The 24,208-nt window shown below is 35.3% G+C and overlaps 2 protein-coding genes across 2 annotated transcripts in view; both read right to left on the reverse strand.

Annotated features, from left to right (window-relative positions):
* LOC145662071 (U-scoloptoxin(16)-Er12a-like) overlaps positions 1-13,164 on the reverse strand; it is a 33,441-nt gene extending 20,277 nt beyond the window's left edge. The window contains exons 1-2 of the mRNA XM_081727408.1: positions 13,040-13,164; positions 3,492-3,577 (exon numbers count right to left, since the gene is read on the reverse strand). Coding sequence (XP_081583534.1) covers positions 3,492-3,573 — 82 coding nt within the window. The 5' untranslated portion in view covers positions 3,574-3,577; positions 13,040-13,164. The remainder of the gene's footprint in view (positions 1-3,491; positions 3,578-13,039) is intronic.
* Positions 13,165-15,751: 2,587 nt separating this feature from the next.
* LOC145662072 (U-scoloptoxin(16)-Er12a-like) overlaps positions 15,752-24,208 on the reverse strand; it is a 54,871-nt gene continuing 46,414 nt past the window's right edge. The window contains exon 4 of the mRNA XM_081727409.1: positions 15,752-15,896. Within this exon, the coding sequence (XP_081583535.1) occupies positions 15,794-15,896 (103 nt within the window). The 3' untranslated portion in view covers positions 15,752-15,793. The remainder of the gene's footprint in view (positions 15,897-24,208) is intronic.

A 24,208-nucleotide genomic window follows, 5' to 3' on the forward strand; every position in this document is an offset into this window, starting at 1 on the left:
CCTCTTTTCAAACGAATGCCCTTGTGTCTGCAGTACCATAATGGTTGCACCTGTATCTGGCGTTACTGTAGCTATAGGTGGGCGACGGCTGCATCACTGAGTGTCAAGAGGGATTGTCATTGGATTCAGTGTCTGTTCGTGCCATCTATGCATTGTCCGACCAACGGCTCATTGAAGAAATGACCGGCACGATTGTGGTAACGTTACATTATTTCTCCCAGTGGCTACACTCCAACAAACGAAGCATCCTCTCTTGCTTCACGTACGGCCCTACACTTCCTAGCTGAACGCAATGTTTCACTACTTCCTTAATTATCATGTTCCCCGATCTCTCGTAGATTGAACGCGTCTTATTGATAGTTGCACGCTCTTCTTACAAATGGGAACGTTGCTAGTTAGAGTTGATGACTTGTCGCATCGTTTCGTAGACGTATGGCTTGCAATACCTCAAATGATATCCAAGGGCATATTCGCAGGATGTCTCGCTGTGTTTCAACCGTCCTGACTGGTAATGGTGGGCCCACAGTAGGGAGGGCCGAATTTTTTTTTCAGATATTCAGGATTGAGTAGTTATCAAAAGTTGTGCATTGGTACGAAATGAAGCCATGTCAAATATGTTGATTCTAAAACAATATTTAACTGGGCCCCCGTGGCCCTAAAGTTTCTAATTTTTTGTTCAAATAAAATGGTTTTAGGTAATAATAACATTTTACCAGACAATATTATTAATACATAAAACATGAAATACATGGTTTCAATATACGCAAATAACTATTAAGAGCTTAACTAACTTTTATAACTACCATATTAACACACGAAAAACCTTTGTGTTGAGCCCATCTCAGAACTCTCAAACTTTAAGAGAATATTACTTTTTCTCATCTGGATGCAAAATACATAACACTGGCTTTCCGAAGGCGGCGCTGACATTGCTGAATTCAAATAAACTAGAAACAATATGGCTGCGAGCTTCTCTTCCTATATTGTCTTGCCTTCGAATTAAGCATATGATTTTGAATTACAACTCAAAATGCAAAACGATCATTAACCCCATTAAAAAACGAGATATCCCCTATTAAGAGCCAAATTAAAGAAATTTAAGAACGGTGCTCAGAAGTTATGTGATATTTTCTCTTGCAAATGCTGCGATAGATTAACCTGTAAGTGTGGTAAATCAAATTATATACCGCTTTTGGAGTGGGAGCTTATATTAGATCAGAGAAATCAGAGACAAATGACGAGTCAGAAGTAATAGTAACGAAACCTCCAATTTCGGCTAACGTATCAATAGAAGAACCAACCTAAATGATTGTGGAAAAGAGGAGGTTTCAGTTTGTCACGTTTCCCTTCCACACGCAAACTTTGGAGAAGTGTCTAAAGGTAGTAACAGAATCTTCTTCAGAAGTATGCGGCAGTGTTGCACGAGACGGTTATATTCGCGCAAAACTGGAAGCACGAAAGTATCTACCAAGCTTCGGACATAAATCTCAATATTTTGTTCTAAGATTCCGCTAAGGAGCTTTAAGTAAGAGGAGGGTGGGTGGGAGGAACTCGCTGTGTAGCCATCTCCACGTGGTGAGTTCTGCGCTGGTTTGGTGTTTGTTGGTCAATTTTTCAACCTTACCTTATGTATTTGTGTCCGTACTATTATATCTACTAAACACCAATCAGGCGAAGAGCTGCACATCGGATCAGAACATTTAAAATCCTGGGGTCAAGTTAAAGTATTAGGAATCTTAACCAATTTTCTATACATACTTAAAATAATGGTATATATATTTAAAAAAAATAACACTTTTCGGACCCGCAGGGCCTAGTGAAATATTTTTATCTGCCTCTGTTTTGGGGAAGAAACATAGCATTATACAACTTTTGCACGGTACTCAAACTTAATTTTCTGAAAACAAATATTTCAAAATATTTTCACCACTCACAACCATATTTTTTCAGCATTAACGTTCTTTTGGGCTCCCGGGGCGCAGTTAAATATCCTTTTATCCGGCTCTGTTTTGGTGAGGAAACATGACATTATAAATTTTGCACGGTACTCAAACAACTTTCTAAAAATATATATATTTCAATAATATTTTCACTATTCACAACTATTTTTTTTAATTAACGTTCTTTGGGGCCCCCGGGGCGCGGTTAAATATCTTTTAATCCGGCTATGTTTTGGTGAGGAAACATAATATAACATTATACAACTTTTGTACGGTACTCAATCTTAATTTTCTAAAAAAAAATTTTTTTTCTGCCGTTTTCGGCCCACCCTAGCCCACAGGCTATATTATCCGTCACCAATTCTGTTCTACTATTTTCACGATGTTGTAACTCACACAGAGCAGTAAGTTTAATTATATGCAATAGCCACTATACCAGGGGGTAGGGATGTTACATTCGCAACAAACTTTGATATTGGAGAGCGAAGTCTACATATCCCTTGATTTGCATATCACCGAGAACAATGTCAATATAATTTTAATTATGTCGTTGGTACAGCGCTTCATGGAGATATACAGCTCTGTCTGGTATCCCTGCGTTTAAGATCAAGTTGATTATTTTAGTTGCGAATCATGGCTGATGTAAATCGTTGTAGTTACATAGTTGAAGAACGGTTAATGTCACATGTGTGGGTACAAGAATGACCATATAAAGGATTAACAATGACACAGGTAATTACTGCATTTATAATTTGCTTTGGCAAGAACAATAAGACATGACTGCAACCCAATTTGCTTACAATTTCTTTAATATACAATATTCAAGCTGTTTTCCAACATATCTGTTCTTCTCAAAATTGCTCCCACGAAACCCTGACAGACTCATTGTGGAGGAAGAACTGTTACATGTCTCTCATAGTTAGTACAAGACCGATGAAGGATCGCGCAAAAGTGTGGTGGAAGCCTTTCGAACGATAACTTCTCAGATGCCGCGCAACATGTCAAGAAGGACATGAAGATGCATACATCTGTGTATACAGCACATACAGAGGCACAGATGAAGCACATACAGAGCCACTAAATACATAACTAATAGGACTTAACTATAGTATGTACTAAATAAATAAATCAATGTTACCCTGACATTGCTCTCTGTTATACTCGGATCTAGGGGAGCGGAGATACGTATCTCACACACTTTTTGCAGATGTAATTACTGGATTCAGTGGAAAGTAATTATTGGATTCACAAAGAAATTTTGAATAGTGGAAAGTACATGATTAGTTCTTTTCACTTAGATCAATCTTGATATTTTCCATAGTACGTTAAGAAATTTGTTCAAACACAGTGCATGAAAAAATAATAAAGTTGCTCGAGTTATTGCAGTAGCTATGACTTTATTTGCAGTATTTGGTTATATAATAACGATTTCAATTGTCACATGCAGAGCAGCAATTCTGAAAAGAGTAACTACATTATGTGTGAAAGGAAATTAGAAGTAACAGACAAACAACAAATTATTTATCTTTGACAGTTAGTACTACATCTTACCTGGATGTACAAAGGCTTTTCCAGAACCAACAGCGCCTAATGCTGTAGAAGCAAAAGATATAATAAGCAGTGCCTTAAGCATGGTCCTGAAATAATAATAAATATATTTTATATAACTTGGAATAATAGGTAAGAAACAAACATATACGAATACTTTTGGATGGACTTTGTGCATTCGTACCACTCACAATCGTATACAACGACTCACCAAAGGTAGTCATCAACCTGGTTCGGCTAATAATATAAGTAAATCTTGAGTGGTAGTAATTGTTTACACATTAAAATATCTTCCGTGATTACATTTACTAGTATTCTCACCTTTTATATTGAAATCACAAAACGATGATACGTTTTAAACAATTTTATTCGTTGATTCTCTTTGAACGAATATGTACATAGACTGTATTGCAATCGTACATGTTTGTTAGGTATCTATCAAAAACTACATAGCAACTAATTATACTATAATGTATGTTTCTTACATATATATTAAAAACATTCTTCTTTTGTTATTTTTAAATTAACATTATGTCTGGTATAGTGCTTATGTAGAAGCACTTTCTGCCCAAAAATACAAGTAATTATCAATTTATACAAAGTATCTCGTTGCATAAAATGTCGCCCGACGATGGGACTGAATATAAAAGTTACAAGGGAGCTTGGTTTTTATATTTAAGAACCACTGGTCCGTTTATAAGAACAATATTCCATAATTACGTCCTTTACATTTTGATCGACCCTCGCATATATATAACATTATTTATTTTCATTCATATAAATATATTTATAATAAATCTTTCATTTTATTATCATTTATCTTTTATTATATTAATATATATTTTATTATTAAAACGTCGTCGCTTATTTATATAATTAATGAAGGGTACGAATTCAAAATAGCAAGAAGCAATTACATTTTAAAACATGAGTCACCATGATCAAGGGCGCATTATATATTAGTTACTTTAGATGATATTCTACAGTATGCATTGTATCAATTAGGCGTCAGAATATAGAAGAATCTTATTCAAGTAACATATAAGATTGTGCATGAAGACAGTCGTCGAATAATTAGCTTAATAGAATGAATCATATACTTAACATAATCTTTGACAATTAAGTTTCAACACAAATCAAATATACTATAAATAACCGTTGCTTTTAATGAATCGAACTATAATTCTTCATATTAACAAGAAAGAATTAAAATCATTTGAAAATTATCATTTGTTGAAACAAATGTGATAAAATATTTATGAGTCCATTAACTAATCCTATCAAGTATAGTGCTTGTATATCGAAGTCATAAGAATTGTTTTCATTATTGATATTAACACATAAACTTAAAAATAAATATTCACAAGAATCTATAGCTGGTATGGGTTTAACCCTTACTTCATTAACTAGAGTCAGTTTAAATTTGTATTAGCGTATGATTCTAATAAAGTACATTGTACTGCACTATCATGATTAGGTTCCGCAATATTTTGTACATGTATTGCGTGGTGATTCTGATTTTGATACGAAGTGCCATCTCTTGAACAACGATTATGTCTATACATAGAATTTGTAGCATTTCTAGAATTTCGCCGTGTATTTCGATTGTTTTTGTGTCTACTTCGGTTGAGTGATCGGACATAATTATAGTCACGATTGGTTAGGTTAGGTTGATTCCCAACATAGCTTTGCCTATTTTGATCGTTCTGATTGCTTGAATTTATTCGGTTTAGGTTGTGTTCCGTATCGTTCACACTACGGATATTTAGATTCCGAACAGGTACAAAATGATCTGAATTATTTTTACTTTTACCTACTCCTGCTTGTTGATTCAGAGCATGGTATTGAGTTTCATAACATTGAACAAGCATTAATAAATGGTTAAAACTCATACACTGTGTAGAAAACAGGATCTGTTGTAACTTAAACGGTAGCAAATTTTGAATTGAGGCTATGATTCTAGATTCCGATTGCAATGGATTTACGACTTTTAATTCGTTGTATGTATTTACAACAAACTCGACAACAGATTTGTGCAAACGAGGATTGAAATGTTGGTTTCTAATCGTGGCATCTCTATTTGCAAGCAAAAAGTCATTTTCGTAATTTGCGATTAGCGCTGCTTTGAATTCCTCATACGTACTAACGTGATCTCGTACTGCTTTAAACCATAAAGAACATGGTGGGAGTAATAAATGAGGGATTAGTTTCATATATTGTGATTATCTATACACATTATATTGCACTCGTCCTGAAATTTTTCTAGGAAAGAAGTAGCATTCTCATTACATTTACCACTGAACTTACTCATAGCACGTATTTCACTCATCTTTACGCTTAACTTTACCTTCCTTTTATCATTCCGTGTTCTTGTTGAGTGACAATTCCTACCTATGGCGTGATGTGTAGTTGCACCATCTCTTTTCCGCCCGTCTGTACTCCTCGGATGAATTTCTTCCAAAATAATGTCCTCATCAGATACGGGTGAAGGCGAAGTCATCTCTTGTGAACAAGGGAATTCTACACGATCATTATCCATGTTGTTGTGGTATGTGTTGTCCTTGATCTGTAGTGTCCTGATTTTCTCTTGTAAGGTAGCTATCAACTGTGTATTCACACGTATCTGGTTGGAGTTATCCGTGACATGAATCTTTTGTTGCTGTACAGAAGATTCTATTACTTCCAAATCCCTTTTTACACCACTGACTTCTTGGATTAGATGGTTTTGATTATCCTGGCAATCCTCAGATATTCTTTTTAACTTTTCATCAAACTGCGAGGTGATGTCATTCATTGCCTGAATAATAAATTGTTTCGTCTCTTCTGACTTCTGCTCCATTCGTCTACTTAATTCCTCATATTGTTTGTTGGATTCCTCGGACTTCTGCTCCATCGTCTGCTTTAATTCTTCATATTGTCTGTTGGATTCCTCGGACTTCTGCTCTATCGTCTGCTTTAATTCCTGCTTCATGGCTTCCATATCGTCTTTCCGGCTTTGTTCTTGCCGCTGTAAGACTAATAAAATTCGGTCTTCTAATGTCATTCCTGGTGCTGCACTTCGTTCACCGTTATCACTATCACTGGTTCCTTTCTCCATTGCCTCACCGTTCATTTTTCTTGTGATTATTCTACCACTTCTAAGTCTTGTCAAGTTTGTAGTCATTAACCTTATTACAGAAGTAAATTCACCCTTACTTTACTTCGGGATATGAATTTACAAGAATCCCGGGATTGAGTATAGCCCGCTCCCCCCAGTGATTTTTAACGAATCATAGTGATTCTAACGATTCATATTAGTTCATAATGAATCGGAATCGCATGTTATAAAGATTTAAGATGTAAATCTTGTGGTAAGGAGGATTTAGTATAAGTAGTAGTATTAGTAGTAGTAGCAATAGCAGTAGTAGTAGTAGTGGTGGTGGTGGTAGTAGCAATACTAGTAGTAGTAGTAGTAGTGGTGGTAGTAGCAATACTAGTAGTAGTAGTAGTAGGAACGGGTTAGAAGCCCCGCAGGGGTTGTTTGGGTTCTGTTCTCGATATAAGTAGTAGTAATAGTAGTAGCAGTAGTAATAGTAGTAGTGGTGGTGGTAATAGTAGTAGTAGTAGTAGTAATAATAATAATAGTAGTAGTAGTAGTAGTAGTAGCAGCAGTAGTAGTAGTAGTGACTCTTCCAGTTCCGGTGACAAAGAACTGGGGGGAGCGGGCTATACACAAGCCGAATCCCGGGTGAGGTAAACCAAAATTTTTACAACGACTCACCAAAGGTAGTCATCAACCTGATTCGGCTAATAATATAAGTAAATCTTGAGTGGTAGTAATTGTTTACACATTAAGATATCTTCCGTGATTACATTTACTAGTATTCTCACCTTTTATATTGAAATTACAAAACGATGATACGTTTTAAACAATTTTATTCGTTGATTCTCTTTGAACGAATATGTACATAGACTGTATTGCAATCGTACATGTTTGTTAGGTATCTATCAACAACTACATAGCAACTAATTATACTATAATGTATGTTTCTTACATATATATTAAAAACATTCTTCTTTTGTTATTTTTAAATTAACATTATATCTGGTATAGTGCTTATGTAGAAGCACTTTCTGCCCAAAAATACAAGTAATTATCAATTTATACAAAGTATCTCGTTGCACGTTAAAGGCTGATAAATTGTTCAAATACAACATTAAATGCACATGACACATAATTCAATATGTCTGAACACCTCCTAAATCAAATTTTGGATGCATTACCGACCATAAAGGGTGTTCAGTATATGATCAAGGAGCATTACTGAACATACAGAAGCTATGTCAAGCATTCTATCTCCTATTTTTATAAAGCAAATATGAACATCCAGAAACTTTTGAGCTGCAGTTATATAGGGAAAAGGTTGGTAATAGTGATAATTTTGACCAAAATACATAATTCAGCCAAAAAGAATAAGTATTACAAAGTGAAAATAATACATGAGTGAGATTACTACTTATACTAGTAAGGATACTTTAATATCATTAAACGTTGAGAAATTTAAGGGCATTATTCATTGCGTCACATTAATTGTGAGTGTGGTAATAACGTGATATATATATGGTAATATTGTAGTAATTAATTTATTACTTGATTACACACAAGAAAATGAAGGACAAAATTGTTTTGAGAGTCATTCGTATCCTAACTAGAACTTTGTGCTTTAGACCACTTTTTTTGTTTTTTGATTCACTGAAAATATATCTGTAATTTGTCTCTATTTTGTACTAGGTTAGATAGGTTTTACAGTTCCATTTACTTTGAACGACAGGAACACGAGCACAGACAACAAGAACATTTAAAATTTCAAAGGCTCTCCCACCGGAAATCGAACTCCCCGAGTAGTGAACTATCTAATGGGTGGGGTACCTGGTTCGTTCCCAAGGGAAGTAAGCTTGAGGTGGACAACATCATGCACGTGGGTTTTCTCGGGACACTCCCGTACTAACGTTTCCTGCCACTTTCTCATTTCACCAATTCGTCCTTCATTATTCACTTGTTTTAATAATAGTCTCGCTTTACTTAACAGGCATAATTGTGGGACATTAAAGGCAAAATTTATTTTATTTCATTTTCAAACGGTTAACCGAAACCAAAGAAAACCAAAGAAAACAGTTGTATTTTCCATTGCTCATTTTAATGTATTTTCTCTAAAATATATAGAGGATAAAACATCAGAAATCGTAATTCCATTCAAAAGTAAAACAGTAGATTCATAGTACCTTAAATTAAAACTAAAGGATTACATATCTTTTGGATTTTTTTCAAAATATGTTTGGATATGCTAAAAGCATTAGAAAAAATCATAAAGCAGGTGTGGCGGAAATTCGAACCCAAGAAACCTAATGAGTATTTCAGTATTCAAGTACGATATCCACTCATCCAACAATATACAACAGAAGTCTGTGTAACAAATGAAATACCTGAGACTAGTTCTAATACTTTTGTCGTATTAACGTTAAGTGCTAAGCTATGAAGATTTGTTCTGATTTTTTTTTTATCTTTTTACAGCTTGTTGTGTGAACTGCAATAGTAAACTAAATGTAAATATCTATTTTATTCATATTTGTTACTTTGAAAGCATTGTTAAACGTAATTAAATTACGAAGTGGATGCGCAGTGTATGGACTGATTATTCATAACATACATTCCAAGAAGGATTAAACAATGCAGACCCGCGACAAATATCGTTTGACAGATAATAACGTATTATTTTACCACACAAGACACTCCTCTTAGATTTTAGCGTAATTAATTTAACGCCTACCAAGACACACATGATTTTATGGTAGAAAAGAAATATTGCGTCACACTCAAAGATTTCCTCAAAAGGGTTGTCCTAACCGATACATGCCTACTTAAGACTTCATTCGGCAAACAGAAGGTTTCTGTGCTTATTTCTATTTTTTTAAGATCAAACTTTTGTTTCCGCTTTTCTCTCCCTCCGACCATCATTTCATGACACTACTGTCAAGTTAGGAGACTACGGCAGTAGTGAAAGAATAGCCGAGGTGTTATAGCAATAGGTTAGAAATCGTGGGGTTGCGAGTTCAAATCCGCAGTAAATAAGTTTCTTTTAAATTTAATTTGTTCTTGCAAGGTGTATGATGACTTCCCTTTACTCAAAGTTCTACAACTAGAGGTGAGATGCAAGAATCATGCACATATTAACCGAGAGAAAGAGAGAGTGGAGTTATCTCCGATTGATATATTATCCGAAACACTCATCGATATTCGTATTTAATTATGTTTTAGTTCATTTTTGTTTATTCTTCTTTACGAAATTACAGTTCTCGATTACTTAGAATATAACAAGGGATAGTGAGTGATTTATTACGGCGTATTATAAGAGAGAATTCGTATTCTTTAGATATCGTATATGCTTCGAGTAAAAACATGATTGTATAACTAAATTACACAAACTCATGTTATGAGCACAGAAAATATGACAATTTGTCATATTTGAAACATGTGACATATTTTCTACTGATGCAATCGTTTTTGCGAATTGAACTGATACACACTGCATAACTTGTTTTTACTTTCTTAGATTGTCTTTCTTTTTCTTTTTCCTTTCTTCTTTTTTTGTTTAATTTCCCAAACACACTCGAAACTAGTAATATAACTTCAAGAAAATATTCTTATTAGTTTTAATGTGTAAATTATTATTATTATTATTATTATTATTATTATTATTATTATTAATAATAATAATAATAATACATCTAAAAAATAAAAAAATACGATGGTTTTGCTGATAAAAATCCTCTCGCAAAACAAAACTGAAGTCAAAACGGCTCTACCTGATATTTTTTCATAAAATTTTACAAGAGATACTAAAACTGGTAAGTAACTAAAGTGAAGGTAACGCTGAAACGAGTAATGTAAAAGATTCAGAGATTTTGCAAAATACTGTAACCTGTAAAAGAAAATGAATGTTTCACCAACATTGATTTTTCCTTGGTATTTCTAAGGTTAAATACGATCTCTTTGTGACTTTCTCATATCAATCACTCTGTAGATCCTAAGAAGCATGTTCTACCAGATTATTTTATTCGTCGCAGAGGCATGGATATATATATATATTGCTGTTTGCTACACTGACATGTTTCAACCTATTGCACTTGTAGAGCTCCTTGTGTTGTTTTCAACCAGTCGACCTTAACAGTATTGCTGGTTGTCCTACGTTGCAGCATATGAAATATGGAAGTGTGAATGCACTTTTGATCGTGTGTATTCATTTTCAGCACAAGTACTTCCAATATTGTGCAACACTATATCAGTAAATAACTACTCCGAACTTCTGGAACCCTATTTGTTTATTATTTAAATGTACATATTTTATGGTGTTGTAGCCTCATGCAAGAGTAGCCTGATGAGACAACTTTTTGTTGAAGGCTATGTGGTCAGCAAATCGACACTTATTGCTGTTATATTTAGTTTTTTATACCACTTTAACACTTTGATTTCTATTGATGTAAATATATCCTCTTCATGCTGTGGACTATTTATCGTAGAGAAAGAGAAATGGCGCTGAGAGAGTAGCTTCATTCAATATTCATTTTGTCTGCAGTTTTTGTTGTGAATACCGCTTCCGAACTGACTTGCCGTTTTGTGAGAGTCCTGGTGAATATGACCAGAGATATCTTGCTCTAATAGAAGTTGATGTGCACTGTATCGTCCTAGCTTGTGTATGAGTCCAATATTTTGTTTATTTATTGTTTGTATAAACATACTTAAAACGAATAAACTATATAATATTTAAAAAATCAAACTCATTTTATTAGTTATATATTTTGGGTTTGTGTTTTAGTTAAATATTTAGTTTTGTTTTTTATTATTTTTTGTGCTACATTTTATTCCGGGTCCATGTGTTATTGTCAACTGGAATAGTAATTTAGTAAACCTTTCATTCTCCTTCACCACATTAGCTACAAGGTAATCTTTCGGTGAAAGAATGCATACTGGATTGTTAGAAGAATAGTGTTAATTCTTCTCACAAACAACACTATACGGTGTTGCGGTGACCACATGCCGTTTTCATTTATAAATTCGAAAATAGAACGCTCTTATGGGTAAAAACATAATTAATTGCGAATTTGACCAACCTTTTACTAGAAGCAAAAATTTGATGCGAGCGAGATCGAGGCTCAACCCAGTGTAAAGAACGTGGAAAAGTCAAGTATCACGAATCTTGTAGTTTGATGTCTTATAAATAATTAAATAAAAGAATGTTGACTGTGCGAGCACTGAATCGAACCTTTCGAGTAATATCTTAAGGGCCTTTTCTTTTAAAGAAAGTAATCACCTGTACAGCTGGACCAGTTACAGACATGCGAAAACTACGAAATGACACTTTGATAGTGGAAACAATAAATAAGAAACAAACTGCGAAGCTACTTAAATTATATAGCATTGGATCTGTTCACGTATTAATAGAACATCACCGACACTGAATATCTATTGGGGAGCGATTTCATCATGAGATCTCTTGAACTATACCAATGAGGAAATAAAATCCGTGTTAGCTAACCAACCAGACTTAGCTTGCATTAAAAGTAAGAAGTAAGGTGATTTGATTCTTACTCAATTATTCTTACTTTTAGTTTGCCTTCTCTTTCTGAATTCGTGGAAGCTGGATATTATTGCTTAAACGTACGTCCCAATACTTGTAATCTTCTTTACTACCTTAGATGTCAATATTTTGGGTCCATTAACACATCTCTTAATGCTATTGCTATTAGCCTAACTATGTTAATAGTGGCCGGAAAAATCATGGCGTGGCGATCAAGGCGCATTGCGTTATAAGGGTGATATAGAAACTGTCCAGCTTTTTAAAAAGAGAAATAAATCCAAGAACTCATGGCAGTTGAAAAGATTTCCGCTAATGATGCAAACTGTATCAGCGAGAGCTTTTAAACTGAGGACAAAATGCAGCTGTCAAATACTCGTAATCTCATATTTCAATACATAAATTGATATAACTCTGTTGATTTCAGTGATATTGGCATGAGTTTGATGTCATTTGAAAGCTCACAAACGACCTATAATCACAATATCAAAACGTGTAATAGTAGTTAGTAATTACTAATACCTAAAATTTAAGTAAATATTTTAAAAAATCATTTTGTGCAAATATATATGTTACATACGTATATGTATATACTGTAAAGACATGTGACCGGTATGAACAAAATACTCAATATTCTACGTTACGTTATTTCCTTGAAGTTGATACAAGTATGACGTTTTCTACTTCTACTCTGTGAGCTTATAGATTTAAGATAGTTTAAAGACTGCCTACCAATTCTGTCAGCGGTTGTATTGATGGCTCGTATCTCCAACGGGGTTCTTTAAGGTTTTTGTGAGAAATATCTCGCAAGTAGTCCTGCATATTCTAGCGAGTTTTGCTTTGTTCCTTAGATTGACCCTTGCATACACCTAATTTACTGTACTATAAGTAAATGTAAAAACTTAACTTCAATAATCAACTTAAAGAGCAAATCTTTACCTAGTATTCAGAAGCCACTCGAAACAAACAAGTAGTGAGAATTGATTCCTCAAAAGGTGTTGAAATTAATACTAGGAAAAGTAACAATTGGCGAAACTATTTATGTGCGTCGCACTGTCGAAGTCACTTGTGTTTTAATGATCCATGGAATCATTGCCATTAATGAAACTATTCTGAGATGTTGTTAAGTAATTACTGCCTCCAAACACTCCTCGAGGCTTAAACATTGCTAATATTGAGGAATTATACAACTTTATAATCTACAAATTTATGAGCGAACAACATTCAATTCTGAATGGAAAATTACTTTAGTGAAAGAATAGGATATGAATTAATGTTACGATCAGGAAATGCTTCACATCTAATGGTAAGGAAACAAATATCCAGTAAAAAATAAACAGTCGTACCTTATGTGTCTTCAGGTTCTATATTGTGATTGCAAAGAATAAATCCAAGAGTGATATGTATCTGTTTATTTAACTTCACTTAACACGTTGGCAGTTCACAAACAAAGTTTTCATTTTAAATGTTTATTTACGTTTTGTATAAAGCAGGCGTATTGGTATTCATTTTGTGCTAAATGACATGAATGATCCAACAATTCAACTTCATAAACCATCGTAAATGAAGAAGAGATTTTTCAGCTTAATTAAAAAGAAGATGCTTTAAAGTCATGAGATCATAAGGAAACGTAATTTGGTGAACCGTTTCTAATGTTGAAGTCGAAAACAATGAGTTGTTATTATTGTTCATTGTCAATATAAATCAATGTTTGTAATAATCAGGTTCAGACATATTACGTGTCTGATATATTTCTGCATACCAGGGGCGGATCCAGGGAGGATCAGGGCGATTGCCCCCCTAGAAGAAAAAACTTTCTTATTTTATATATAAATAAAACCACACCCAGAATTTGGAGCTCTTAAAAGTAGCTCTAAGTGCCAGTATTACAACCCATCGCTCCCAAAAGTCCATCCTTTATCCGCCCCTGCTGCATACAGTAAGATTGACTAATTTCGTTGTTTACAAGTGACGTGAAATGTATGTCAAAAGTGTCAGGAATGCTGCTTTTAGGTAAAATTTCTTGCATGTTAATCATGAAAACAGAAGGAATAAGTTGAATTTAATCAAATTTGTGTGAAAGGAGTCGCGCACCAGGCCCGTATCCACGGGGGGACAAGGAGGTGCCGGGCCCCCCCTAAACTTTGGCTGGCCCCCATAAAATTTCACGGTAAGCTTGCAAATGAACTATAATATAGTGATGAAGTATAATATGATTGGGTCGCCCCCCCTAACTTCTACCGGCCCCCCCTAAATTTTTGGGCTGGCTACGGGCCTGTCGCGCACATAATTTAAGTAATTGTGATATTATTTAACATTGGGACAAACTTAAACTATATAAGTGCCTGCTAACTTTATTTTTGAATGAAGTAAAATCTTTAAACAATAAAGATTTAAATAACGCATTATCATTATTCTTACAGTTATTCTTCTGCACTGATTTATTAACTACTATACGGGTAATGTCCATTCTCGAACGGGCAGAATGTGTTTATGGAACATGTTTGAACCCGTTCCCTCCTTAGACACCCATTTAAATGAAACTTTATTAATACAAATCCCTCTTTCCATCCACCTTCAACCTTCCTCACTCTCCGTGCCGATGGAGGATGAATTTGAACTTAAAGAGTATTCTGAGCATCACATTCATCACAGCAGCTCCGGAAACTGTGGATTGCAGACTAATATCTCTCTCTTTTTATTATTTTTATGTGATCCCCCTTATTACCACCACTTTCAACACCTATGGATTTGGATACTAATATCGGTCACTTTTGACTATTTTTACATATCACTCCGTTTTACATGTCACTCCTCATATTAATGTGGAATGGACTTAAATGTTATCGAGTGTGTCACTATTCATTTTACCGACCAGGATAACTATTGATTAGATATTGATATCTATCCCTCTCTACCTCTCTTAGGATAAGTCCTTCCAGAAAAGAAACTAATCTAATAAAGTTTTAAGCTCGACCAGAATCATTCATGTACCAAAAGTCATGAAAATCGGTCCAGCGGTGCAGTATTTTTACATTTAAGATATATAGGAGTGTCTGGAACTATTTCAACATTTGTAATACATATGACTTACAATCTTGAAAATAGTGCTGTTGGGAAAGACATTCCTAGCACCCCTAGGTATGGCGGTCCTAACAGAGTGACATGTAAAAAGAATTGAAAACTATAGCTATTTGCATCGAATTCATAGTATCCACGTTCCCGAGATGAATAGTGGCACTCAAACGCTGTTTTTAGTCCAAGTTGAGCCCCCACTGGCATGGGGAGTGAGATAGTGTGAAAATAAAATATCTAATAGAAATCTGTAAAACCTTCTGGACATATGTATTGTTAGAAACGAGCAGCACTGTATAGAATGATCAAGAAAGTTATGAAAATAAGGAGTTGTCGGTAGATCTTTAAGGTTGTGCGCATTCTAATATCTGATATACACATCACTGTTTAGAGCGGTATATTTCTGTTTCAGAACAGCAGAAAATGTAGGATATTTTACTCATAACTACAGAAATCTCACCGTACGAAACATTTCTTACTTTCACACATGTAGTTACTCTTTATTGTTTCTATCAACGTGCTACATAAATTGTTATTTTTAAAAAAATAATTACAAAACAACTTCAATACATAGCTCTAGCTGGTTGCTAGTATTCTGATTCTATAAATTGCTAACGATCAGGGTGTATCAGGACAAACAACTTCGTCGCAACAATCAGGAAACGGCGCTTTAGGATTTCTCTCCAGGTAGCACGGTGGATGTGCAATTGGAGTACCGCATCTGTAGAAAAAAGAAAGAAAATAAATTTTACATAAACGAACTTTAATTTATGAAACACACATTCAGCAACAACTAAGAGAAAAATACGAATATACAATCATAGGCGAAAAAGTAATAATAATGAGCGGCAACTATTTACATATATCTGTAGTATAAACAACATAACTGTAGATAAACTAAGAAGTATCGAAGGAAGCAGAAGAGTAGAGATTCAGAGAGTAGGAAGTTAATGGAAGGAGATGTTAGGTATAGGTTCAGGTCCTCTGGAATAACGTTGTCGTTCTGAATTATTTTACTAGATAAATTTCGGGGATCCTGAAGGACAACAGCTTCCCCCTGGGTTTTAGAATTATATAATTTTAATTAATAATATAAAATTATACCAATGAGAAACGTAAATGTATTTATATTCGAAGATCTTGCCCCCATCCCACCGAAGTAAAATCTGAAATAAGACTACTGAGTTTTGTCTACTGTTCGATAAAAAGTACTTTGCGTTTCATAAGCGCTTTCTCCTAGCTGCGAACAATTAGGCTAGACCAGGAGAATTTTCTGACAATTATAAAAAAAAATGCAATTGTTGCAAATTAATATGGAGTAATATGCTAAGAAGATTGTAACAAATATTTTGATTAAATTTAAATTTAGCGGTCTTTTCAGCAGCGATACTACATGATACGAAAACCTGCAATTCAAACCATTCATGAGAGAAATGTTTCGTACGTCTTCATATGTTTGCAAGGGTAGTTTTATAGATAGTAAAATTGTGAAGCACTTTCTAAATCCTCAAAAAATGCAAGGTGCCTAGTCAAATTATCTGAGGTGTTGGCTGGCGAGTGAAAGACTAAATCTTGGGCTTTAGTTCCATTTGCTGGGAAAGTTATGTTTTTATACAGGATTGTAACTTGTGGAGGGCAACTGCACCTCCATTCAAGCTCCCCATTATTTGAACTGATCCACTTTAGAATAAAACTTTCTTACCACACATGGTACGATACGATCACGAATGTATGAATGAAGCATGGAATAAGTTTACTACATCGCAAGAACAAACCAAATCAAAAATAAAATATCTTAAACGATTAGAGCCCCCTAAAATAATATATGTTTCTTAAGGTTTTTAATTCTGTCAAAGTATTATCCCCTCAATTTTGATACTTGTATCGAATGGGCCCACCACTAAACATACCGTTTCCAAAATAACTCAAAATAACTTAAATGCTGCTGCTGCTCATCATCAAAACAAAAAAACAAGAAAAAAAAACTTTTCTCAGATGAAGCATAAATGTAATCTGAGCCCTACTTCAGTGAAACGCCGTGAGGACTCCTAGAAGTAACAAAAGTTTATTAATTTTTGAAAATCCAGGGAGGGGTAAATTTCAAATGTCATATTTTTCTGGGGGACAAACATTAATTCTTGTCCCCCAGTGTATGCTCTCAGTTACAGGAATATAACATTATATCATATAACATGTTACATTTGTATAACAAGATCAGCAACTCAATCTCGCTCTACAGGATTCTATCAATGCCTTTGTTGATTGGCGCTCTCACTGGAGACTAAAAATAAACGCTGGAAAAACTCAAGCAATTCTCTTTCTTGCTCCGAAGCATCGTTCCCGTGTCCACAGAAATCCAAGACTTCTGCACCTCACAGTGCAAGATGTATTGCTCAACCCTACTCGCAGTGTCAAATATCTTGGAGTCACTTTCGATCAGCATCTAACCTGGACAGCACACCTAAAAGATATCTCCAAGAAGGCTTACTCTCGCCTCAATCTCCTGAAACGTCTTGCTGGAACTACTTGGGGACTCAATGCTCATACAATTCTCAACACATACAAGGTCTTTCTCCGTCCTATTCTCACGTACGGATTTACGGCTTGGATATCTGCTCCGATCCTCTACTATGAGAAATTACGCATCCTGGAACGTCATGCTTTGCGAATCGCTTTCCGTATCAAATTACCAAGTCCCACTCAAGATCTTTATGACAGACTTACGTTTCCACACATCTTGTATCATTTAGAAACACTCCGGACCAAATACATCACCCAGCGCCTGCACAGCAATCATCCACTTCTCCAGAAAACGTTTGAAGACCACGCCCGAAGCATCTCCCCTACTGCTGCTCTTTTCCCGCCGCTCTCATTACTGTTTACTCTATACCGTTACACTGTACCTCCAGACCACCCTGACACCGGCTATTACGAACCATACTCTACAGACGCTCATCTACGTCACATATGGCCATCATATGCACAGTAATACCTTCTGTACTAACAGGGCTCCTCTGTCTTCATTGATGCCTAGCGCCGCCCCTAGGCGAGAAGATAACCTGCATTTGTTCCACTAACAGAACCTATGTGTTGTAGTGAGTTTCGCACTTCATTTCATCTTCTCATCTCATATCATTTTACAGTTATGCTTTTCCTTCACTGAAGCTTATGTATTTCCTTTACCTCATGATTATGGTTAAAGGCCATAATGACCATCACAATTGAACAATAAAGTTTATGTATCAACCCATATCCCAACCACGGCTTCCTGAACAGCACAATCTATTTAAAAATCTCTTCCCCTACATAGGGCGTAACCCTCTTCGGGTAGTAGCTAGCGTCGGCTAGCTGGCAAAAAAAAATATAACAAGATATCATATAAACTATTATCGTTGTAATTATTTCTGATTTTCGCATAGCGCATATCTCTACAGAGCTCTCTTACGGTTATATGGTTAATGTATATGTATTTGGCGTGGAAGACTCGGGTTCACCTTCTGGCTCAATGGAAACTGTGTGTGTGGTTTGAATCCTACCTTAAGCTTTGAGTCTCAGTCTCAGAATGCCTTGGTGCTGAAAGCAAAATTTAATTTCAACGAACAACGAACCGAATTACCCTATAAAACGTATAGTTGGAGTGCTATCTGTCAATAATGGCTCAAAAACTTCACTTTGGGATAAGAATAATTCCTTTTGCACAGTTCCTCTATGTCTGTATACTATTTAAAATAAGTGGAGCCACTTGAATTGGGACCGCAGTGACCTTCTGAAGCGGTTTGAATGTCTGGAATACCTGCGAAAGAAATCAAGCCCATATAGTAGAAAATGTACTCTAGTTAATATATTGTTCCTACTGCAAAAATCAGTGTAATTGGTTATAGTTTGAAAATAACAGCAAACACTTGGCCGTTGTCTCATAATATCTATTTCCATTTATAACAGCTTATCAATGATATTCATCAGTCACAAGAGAAAATAAAATTTTGAAAAAAGTTACAAAATTATTTTTAGAATTATGAAATAAAAGCTTGAAACGATTTTAACAAACTGACAGCTCCTTAGTTGTTTTCACAGTTGTCTTGGTAGTTCTTACAGATACCTGTGCAATGTTGTCTTGATCTCACGCATTCAGATTCCCGAAAATGCATTCATATTTACAGCTACACAGGCCCGTAGCCAGGGAGGCGCTAGAGCGGGCAATGCCCGCTCTAAAATATTTTTTTCCGCTCTAAAAAGGACGTTGTCCAGAAGTTTCAAATTGTTTCAGCAAATCCCAGATAGGAAAATCTTGCGATTTTATTTACTCATTAAAATTGAACTTAGCGCGCATTTACTACTACTAACAAATGAAATTGAGCGTGGCGTAAATTTCTACGAAAACCAACAGTTACTCTTATTGTTAGATATACTCAATAATCGCCTATGTATTACTTTTACTCATTCCAAGAGTTTGAAGAATCACAACCACGACAAGCATTCAATGCGATGGACAAGATTCCCCCCCCCCCACAAAGAATACCCATATGAAAATTGACCCGAAAACAGGCCTTGTTACATGAATGTGAGTGCCTGGCTTGTGCATGTGTAACATTGCAGGTAAAAAACATTTGTTTTCCGACTTGACAGTACATGTCCCATGTGTGCCTGTAATTAACGTGTAAAACATGAAACATGCCCATGTTCCTTACAGTGCAAGGAAAACGCATGTCTCACATATGAAACTGGTACCGAAAGTGTGATGTCTGGAGAAAACGTATACGCGCCTCTAGAATAGTCAGATACAAAAAACTCAGTGCGGAATTTGGAAGTTTTTTATTGTAAAAGCGGCAACAATGCTATTTTCACGTGATTTGAGTCTTTGTGGGGAGCACCCACGAAAATAAATCAATGATTATAAAATGTTTCTAAATAGCAGTCCCGAACCATTTATTTCACGATTTGTTTACAAATATACGGAATGAAGAGAACGTTAATTCCTTGTATGCACTCAGAAAAAAAAAAAAAATCAAGACGGCAGCAGAACACCGAACCTATTATTTTAAAAAGATTTTGTTACACACCAATATAATTGCGCGCAATAAGAAGTAGCAGAGCCAGAAGGAAACAAAAACAGTAGAAAATGAACTACAGGAAAATGTACCTCGCCAGACGTTACCAATTACTCTACTGACTATTATAACGCCATAAATATGAAGCAGGCATCCATCAAGTCATTTTTGGTGCAAAAGTTATCGAAAATGAAACTAATTCAGAAGCAGGGTCATCTGTATCAACATGTGTAGAAGGTCAAGAAGAAACTAAACGTCAAACATCTTATTTCCACCATGTTGGTGTTGATTTCCACCTTGTATCAGACCTTGGCAATACAAAACCCGCTCAGCCGCATCTTGCAAATTTTCCAGGTTCCAGCATTCCTGGTTCAATTCGACGATTTCGTCCAGTATGGTACAAAATGTGGGATTGGCTCGAGTATTCTGTTGTTGGATGCTGCCTTTTGCTGCCAGAAATATCCGTCAAGAAACAGTGATACCTCATTTGTGCAGAATGGTTTCAGAGACTGGAGGCATGCAACCGAGAAAAATAAGGAATTTTCTCGTCACGCCGATTCTGAAACTTATAGGCATACTGTGGCTTGCTACTTGGAGCAACGGAAACGTGAGGACTCGGGCGAAACGGTCATGAAGAAGGTGTGTAGTAATGTAATTATGAATAATAGGTACCATTGGCGCAAATCTGTCTTCAACATTGGGGGGGACGGGTAAGACCTTTCCCACATGATATATATATATATATATATATATATATATATATATATATATATATATATATATATATATATATATATATATCAAGCGATGCTCAAAATATTTATGAAGTTAAAAAACAATGCTGTGGAGGTTCAGGGGAACAGAATCGTCTTCAGTGGCGTATTTAGGGGGCTATCGGGCTCAAGCTCCCCCGAAATAAATTTGTTAGTTTTTCGCATTCCACGTACAACAATAATCCTTCTTACCATTTCTAATAATGTCATTGACTTTCCATTTTCTTATGCTTTTTGTTCAGAAATAATACTGTATTTGTCAAATTTCACTCCACGTAAGAACTACGTCCTTTTGTTGTTTCTTTCGTCCTTTCTACTTTTTTTTCTTTCTTGACGTTACTTTCTTTCATTTCACCTATCATACTTTATCGACCGTTGTCAGTTGTGATTCAAGTCGGCCGTCATCAGCAACACCAAAACTAAGAGGAGTTGATAAGCGAAACTGGTGTTCAACACCAACTTGCGTGGATATCAACATGACGGGACTTTAGTTATTATAACAAAGGAAAAATTATATCGTTTAGTCATTTTTAAAAGAAGGAAATGTTTGAATTAAAGAAAATCAAAACGGGCGAATAATTAGCCCGGGAAATTAGGTAGGCCAAGAGGATGCTTAATTTTTCTTGTATGAATAGAATTAAGAGTTAGATTCACTCCTAAATTTTTGTATCATATCATATAGGATTTATCGGTCTGCAATTCTTACCACTATAACTTCAATTTATGCATAAAGTAAAATATATTTAATTCTCAAACTCAGATGGGCAATTGCTCACTTCCTTTCCTGTGTTGGGCAAAACCCCTCGAAATAAAATCCTAAATACGCCATTCGTTGTCTTCAACATTGGGAGGTGGGCAGATCTGAGGCTTAATCTAGGGAAGGAAGATGAAACTTATATTACGGTAGATGAATCTGATTTCTGCGGTAAACCTGTTGTAGAGTATATTATATACTAGGCGATGTAGATGAAGTAGTAGTACATATCAGTATTACAAATCACTGCCGTGAACACATTCTGAAATCTGAATACATGCATATTTATAACTGGTATGTTTCTAATTAGGCATCCACAAAGATCCACGTTAAAATTGTTTTATAATAATATAATAATATAAATAATGACTTCCCCAAAACTATGAAGAAAGAATATCAATTATGTATGACACAACGATACTCTTATTTGAGCAAAATGATGATAATCTCAATAGCATTACAGGAATCGTTATAGAAATCTTATGCATGTCATATACTCTTTAGTAAACAGGTGTAACCTTAAGATTATAGTAAAAAATATTCCAGCAATTAAATTATTTTCTTTGCTCACGAAGCATCCTCTCTCAAAAGAAAAATTGGGACACGCGGAAATACGTAGGAACAAATCATGGTTGACCAGGAATGCACTAAACTAACAGAGAAGATAAAACAGGCAAAATTACGATGGCTAAAAAATCCGAATGAAATAACTACACAAAATTTCGTAGACATCAGGCGAGAAACTTCCAAAACTTTTAAAACAAAGACACGCGATATTTTGATAGCTGAAATAAGGAACTTGAAGATAATAGTAAAAATAGAAACATTCGGGACATGTATAAAGGAATCAACGAATTTAAGAAAGGCTATCAACCTGGTGCTTATATTAAAGAAAGCTGACGAACAGTTCTCACTGATACAGATAGTATGTTAAAGAGATGGAAAGATTTTAAAGAGATGGAAAAATTGTGGAATAAGACACACAAACTCATCCTCCTTATCTGGAACAAGGAAGAATTGCCACAAGAGTGGAAAGAATCAATCATTGTTCCAATTCACAAGAAAGGCGACAAAACTGACTGTAATAACTATCGAGGCATTTCTTCTCTGCCAATATCCTATAAAATCCTTTAAAATATTCTATTAGCAAGTTTGACCCCATAAGCAGATGAAATTATTGGGGATTATCAGTGCGGATTTAGACGAAATCGATCAACTATCGACCAAATATTTACCATTCGCCAAATACTCGAAAAGAAGTGGGAATACAATACCCCGGTACATCAACTATTTATTGATTTTAGAAAGGTTTAGGACTCAGGAGAGAAACATTGTACAACGTTCTTACAGAATCTTGAATACGGGGAAAAAAGCTAATTAGATTAATTAAGGCATGTTTAAATGAACCCCAAAGTAAAGTGCGAGCAGGAAAATTTTTGTCCACATGCTTTCACGTCGAGAATGGCCTGAAACAAGGAGATGCGTTGTCGCCATTATTATTAAACTTTGTTCTGGAATATGCTATAAGGAAAATCAAAGATAACAACCAGGGCCTAGAGATGAACGGTATTCACTAGGTTATGGCGTATGCTAATGATGTAAATTTAATAGGGGATCATAGGAGAGCAATAGAAAGAAATGCAGAGGTCTTATTAAACGCTTGCAGGGACATGGGTTTAGAAGTAAATGCAGCGAAAACTAAATACATGGAAGTGCGTCGGGATCATAATACGGCAAATTATGAATGCGTTAAAATCTTAAATAATACTTTGATAAAGTGGATACTTTCAAATATCTAGGATCAATATTAACAAACGAAAATCATATTCAAGAAGAAATTAAATGTCGCCTAGAAACAGGAAATTTGTGTCATTATTCAGTTCAAAATCTCTTGTCGTCGCTAATTCTGTCGAGGAATTTGAAGCTTAAAATATATAAAACGATAATCATGCCTGTTGTTCTGTATGGTTGCGAAACATGTTCGCTTACTTTGAGGGAAGAACATAGACTGAAAGTATTTGAGAACAAGATCCTGAGACCAATATTCGGACCAAATATGAACGGGAATGGGGAATGGCGTAAACTTCAAAACGAGGAACTACATAATTTATACGGATTACGAAATATTGTTTGGGTCATCAAGTCTAGGAGGCTCAGGTGGGCAGGTCATGTAGCTAGGATGGGGAAAGTAGAAACGCTTTCAAAGTCTTGACTGGAAGACCAATCGGAAAACGGCCATTAGGAAGACCTAGGCTCAGATGGGAGGACAATATTAAGATGGATCTCGCAGAAATAGGAATCCAAAATAGAAACTGGATCCAGTTGGCTAAAGATAGAAGTCAATGGAGAGCTTTTGTGAACTCGGAGCATTGAACCTCCGGGTTCCATAGGCCATAGAGTTAGTTAGCTTACGAAGCATGAGTAGATGCCTAGGCTGATACTACAAATAGATTAAATG

This window comes from Thermobia domestica, chromosome 10 (genome assembly GCF_964235325.1).
Source record: "Thermobia domestica chromosome 10, izTheDome1.hap1.1, whole genome shotgun sequence".
Classification (NCBI taxonomy): domain Eukaryota; kingdom Metazoa; phylum Arthropoda; class Insecta; order Zygentoma; family Lepismatidae; genus Thermobia; species Thermobia domestica.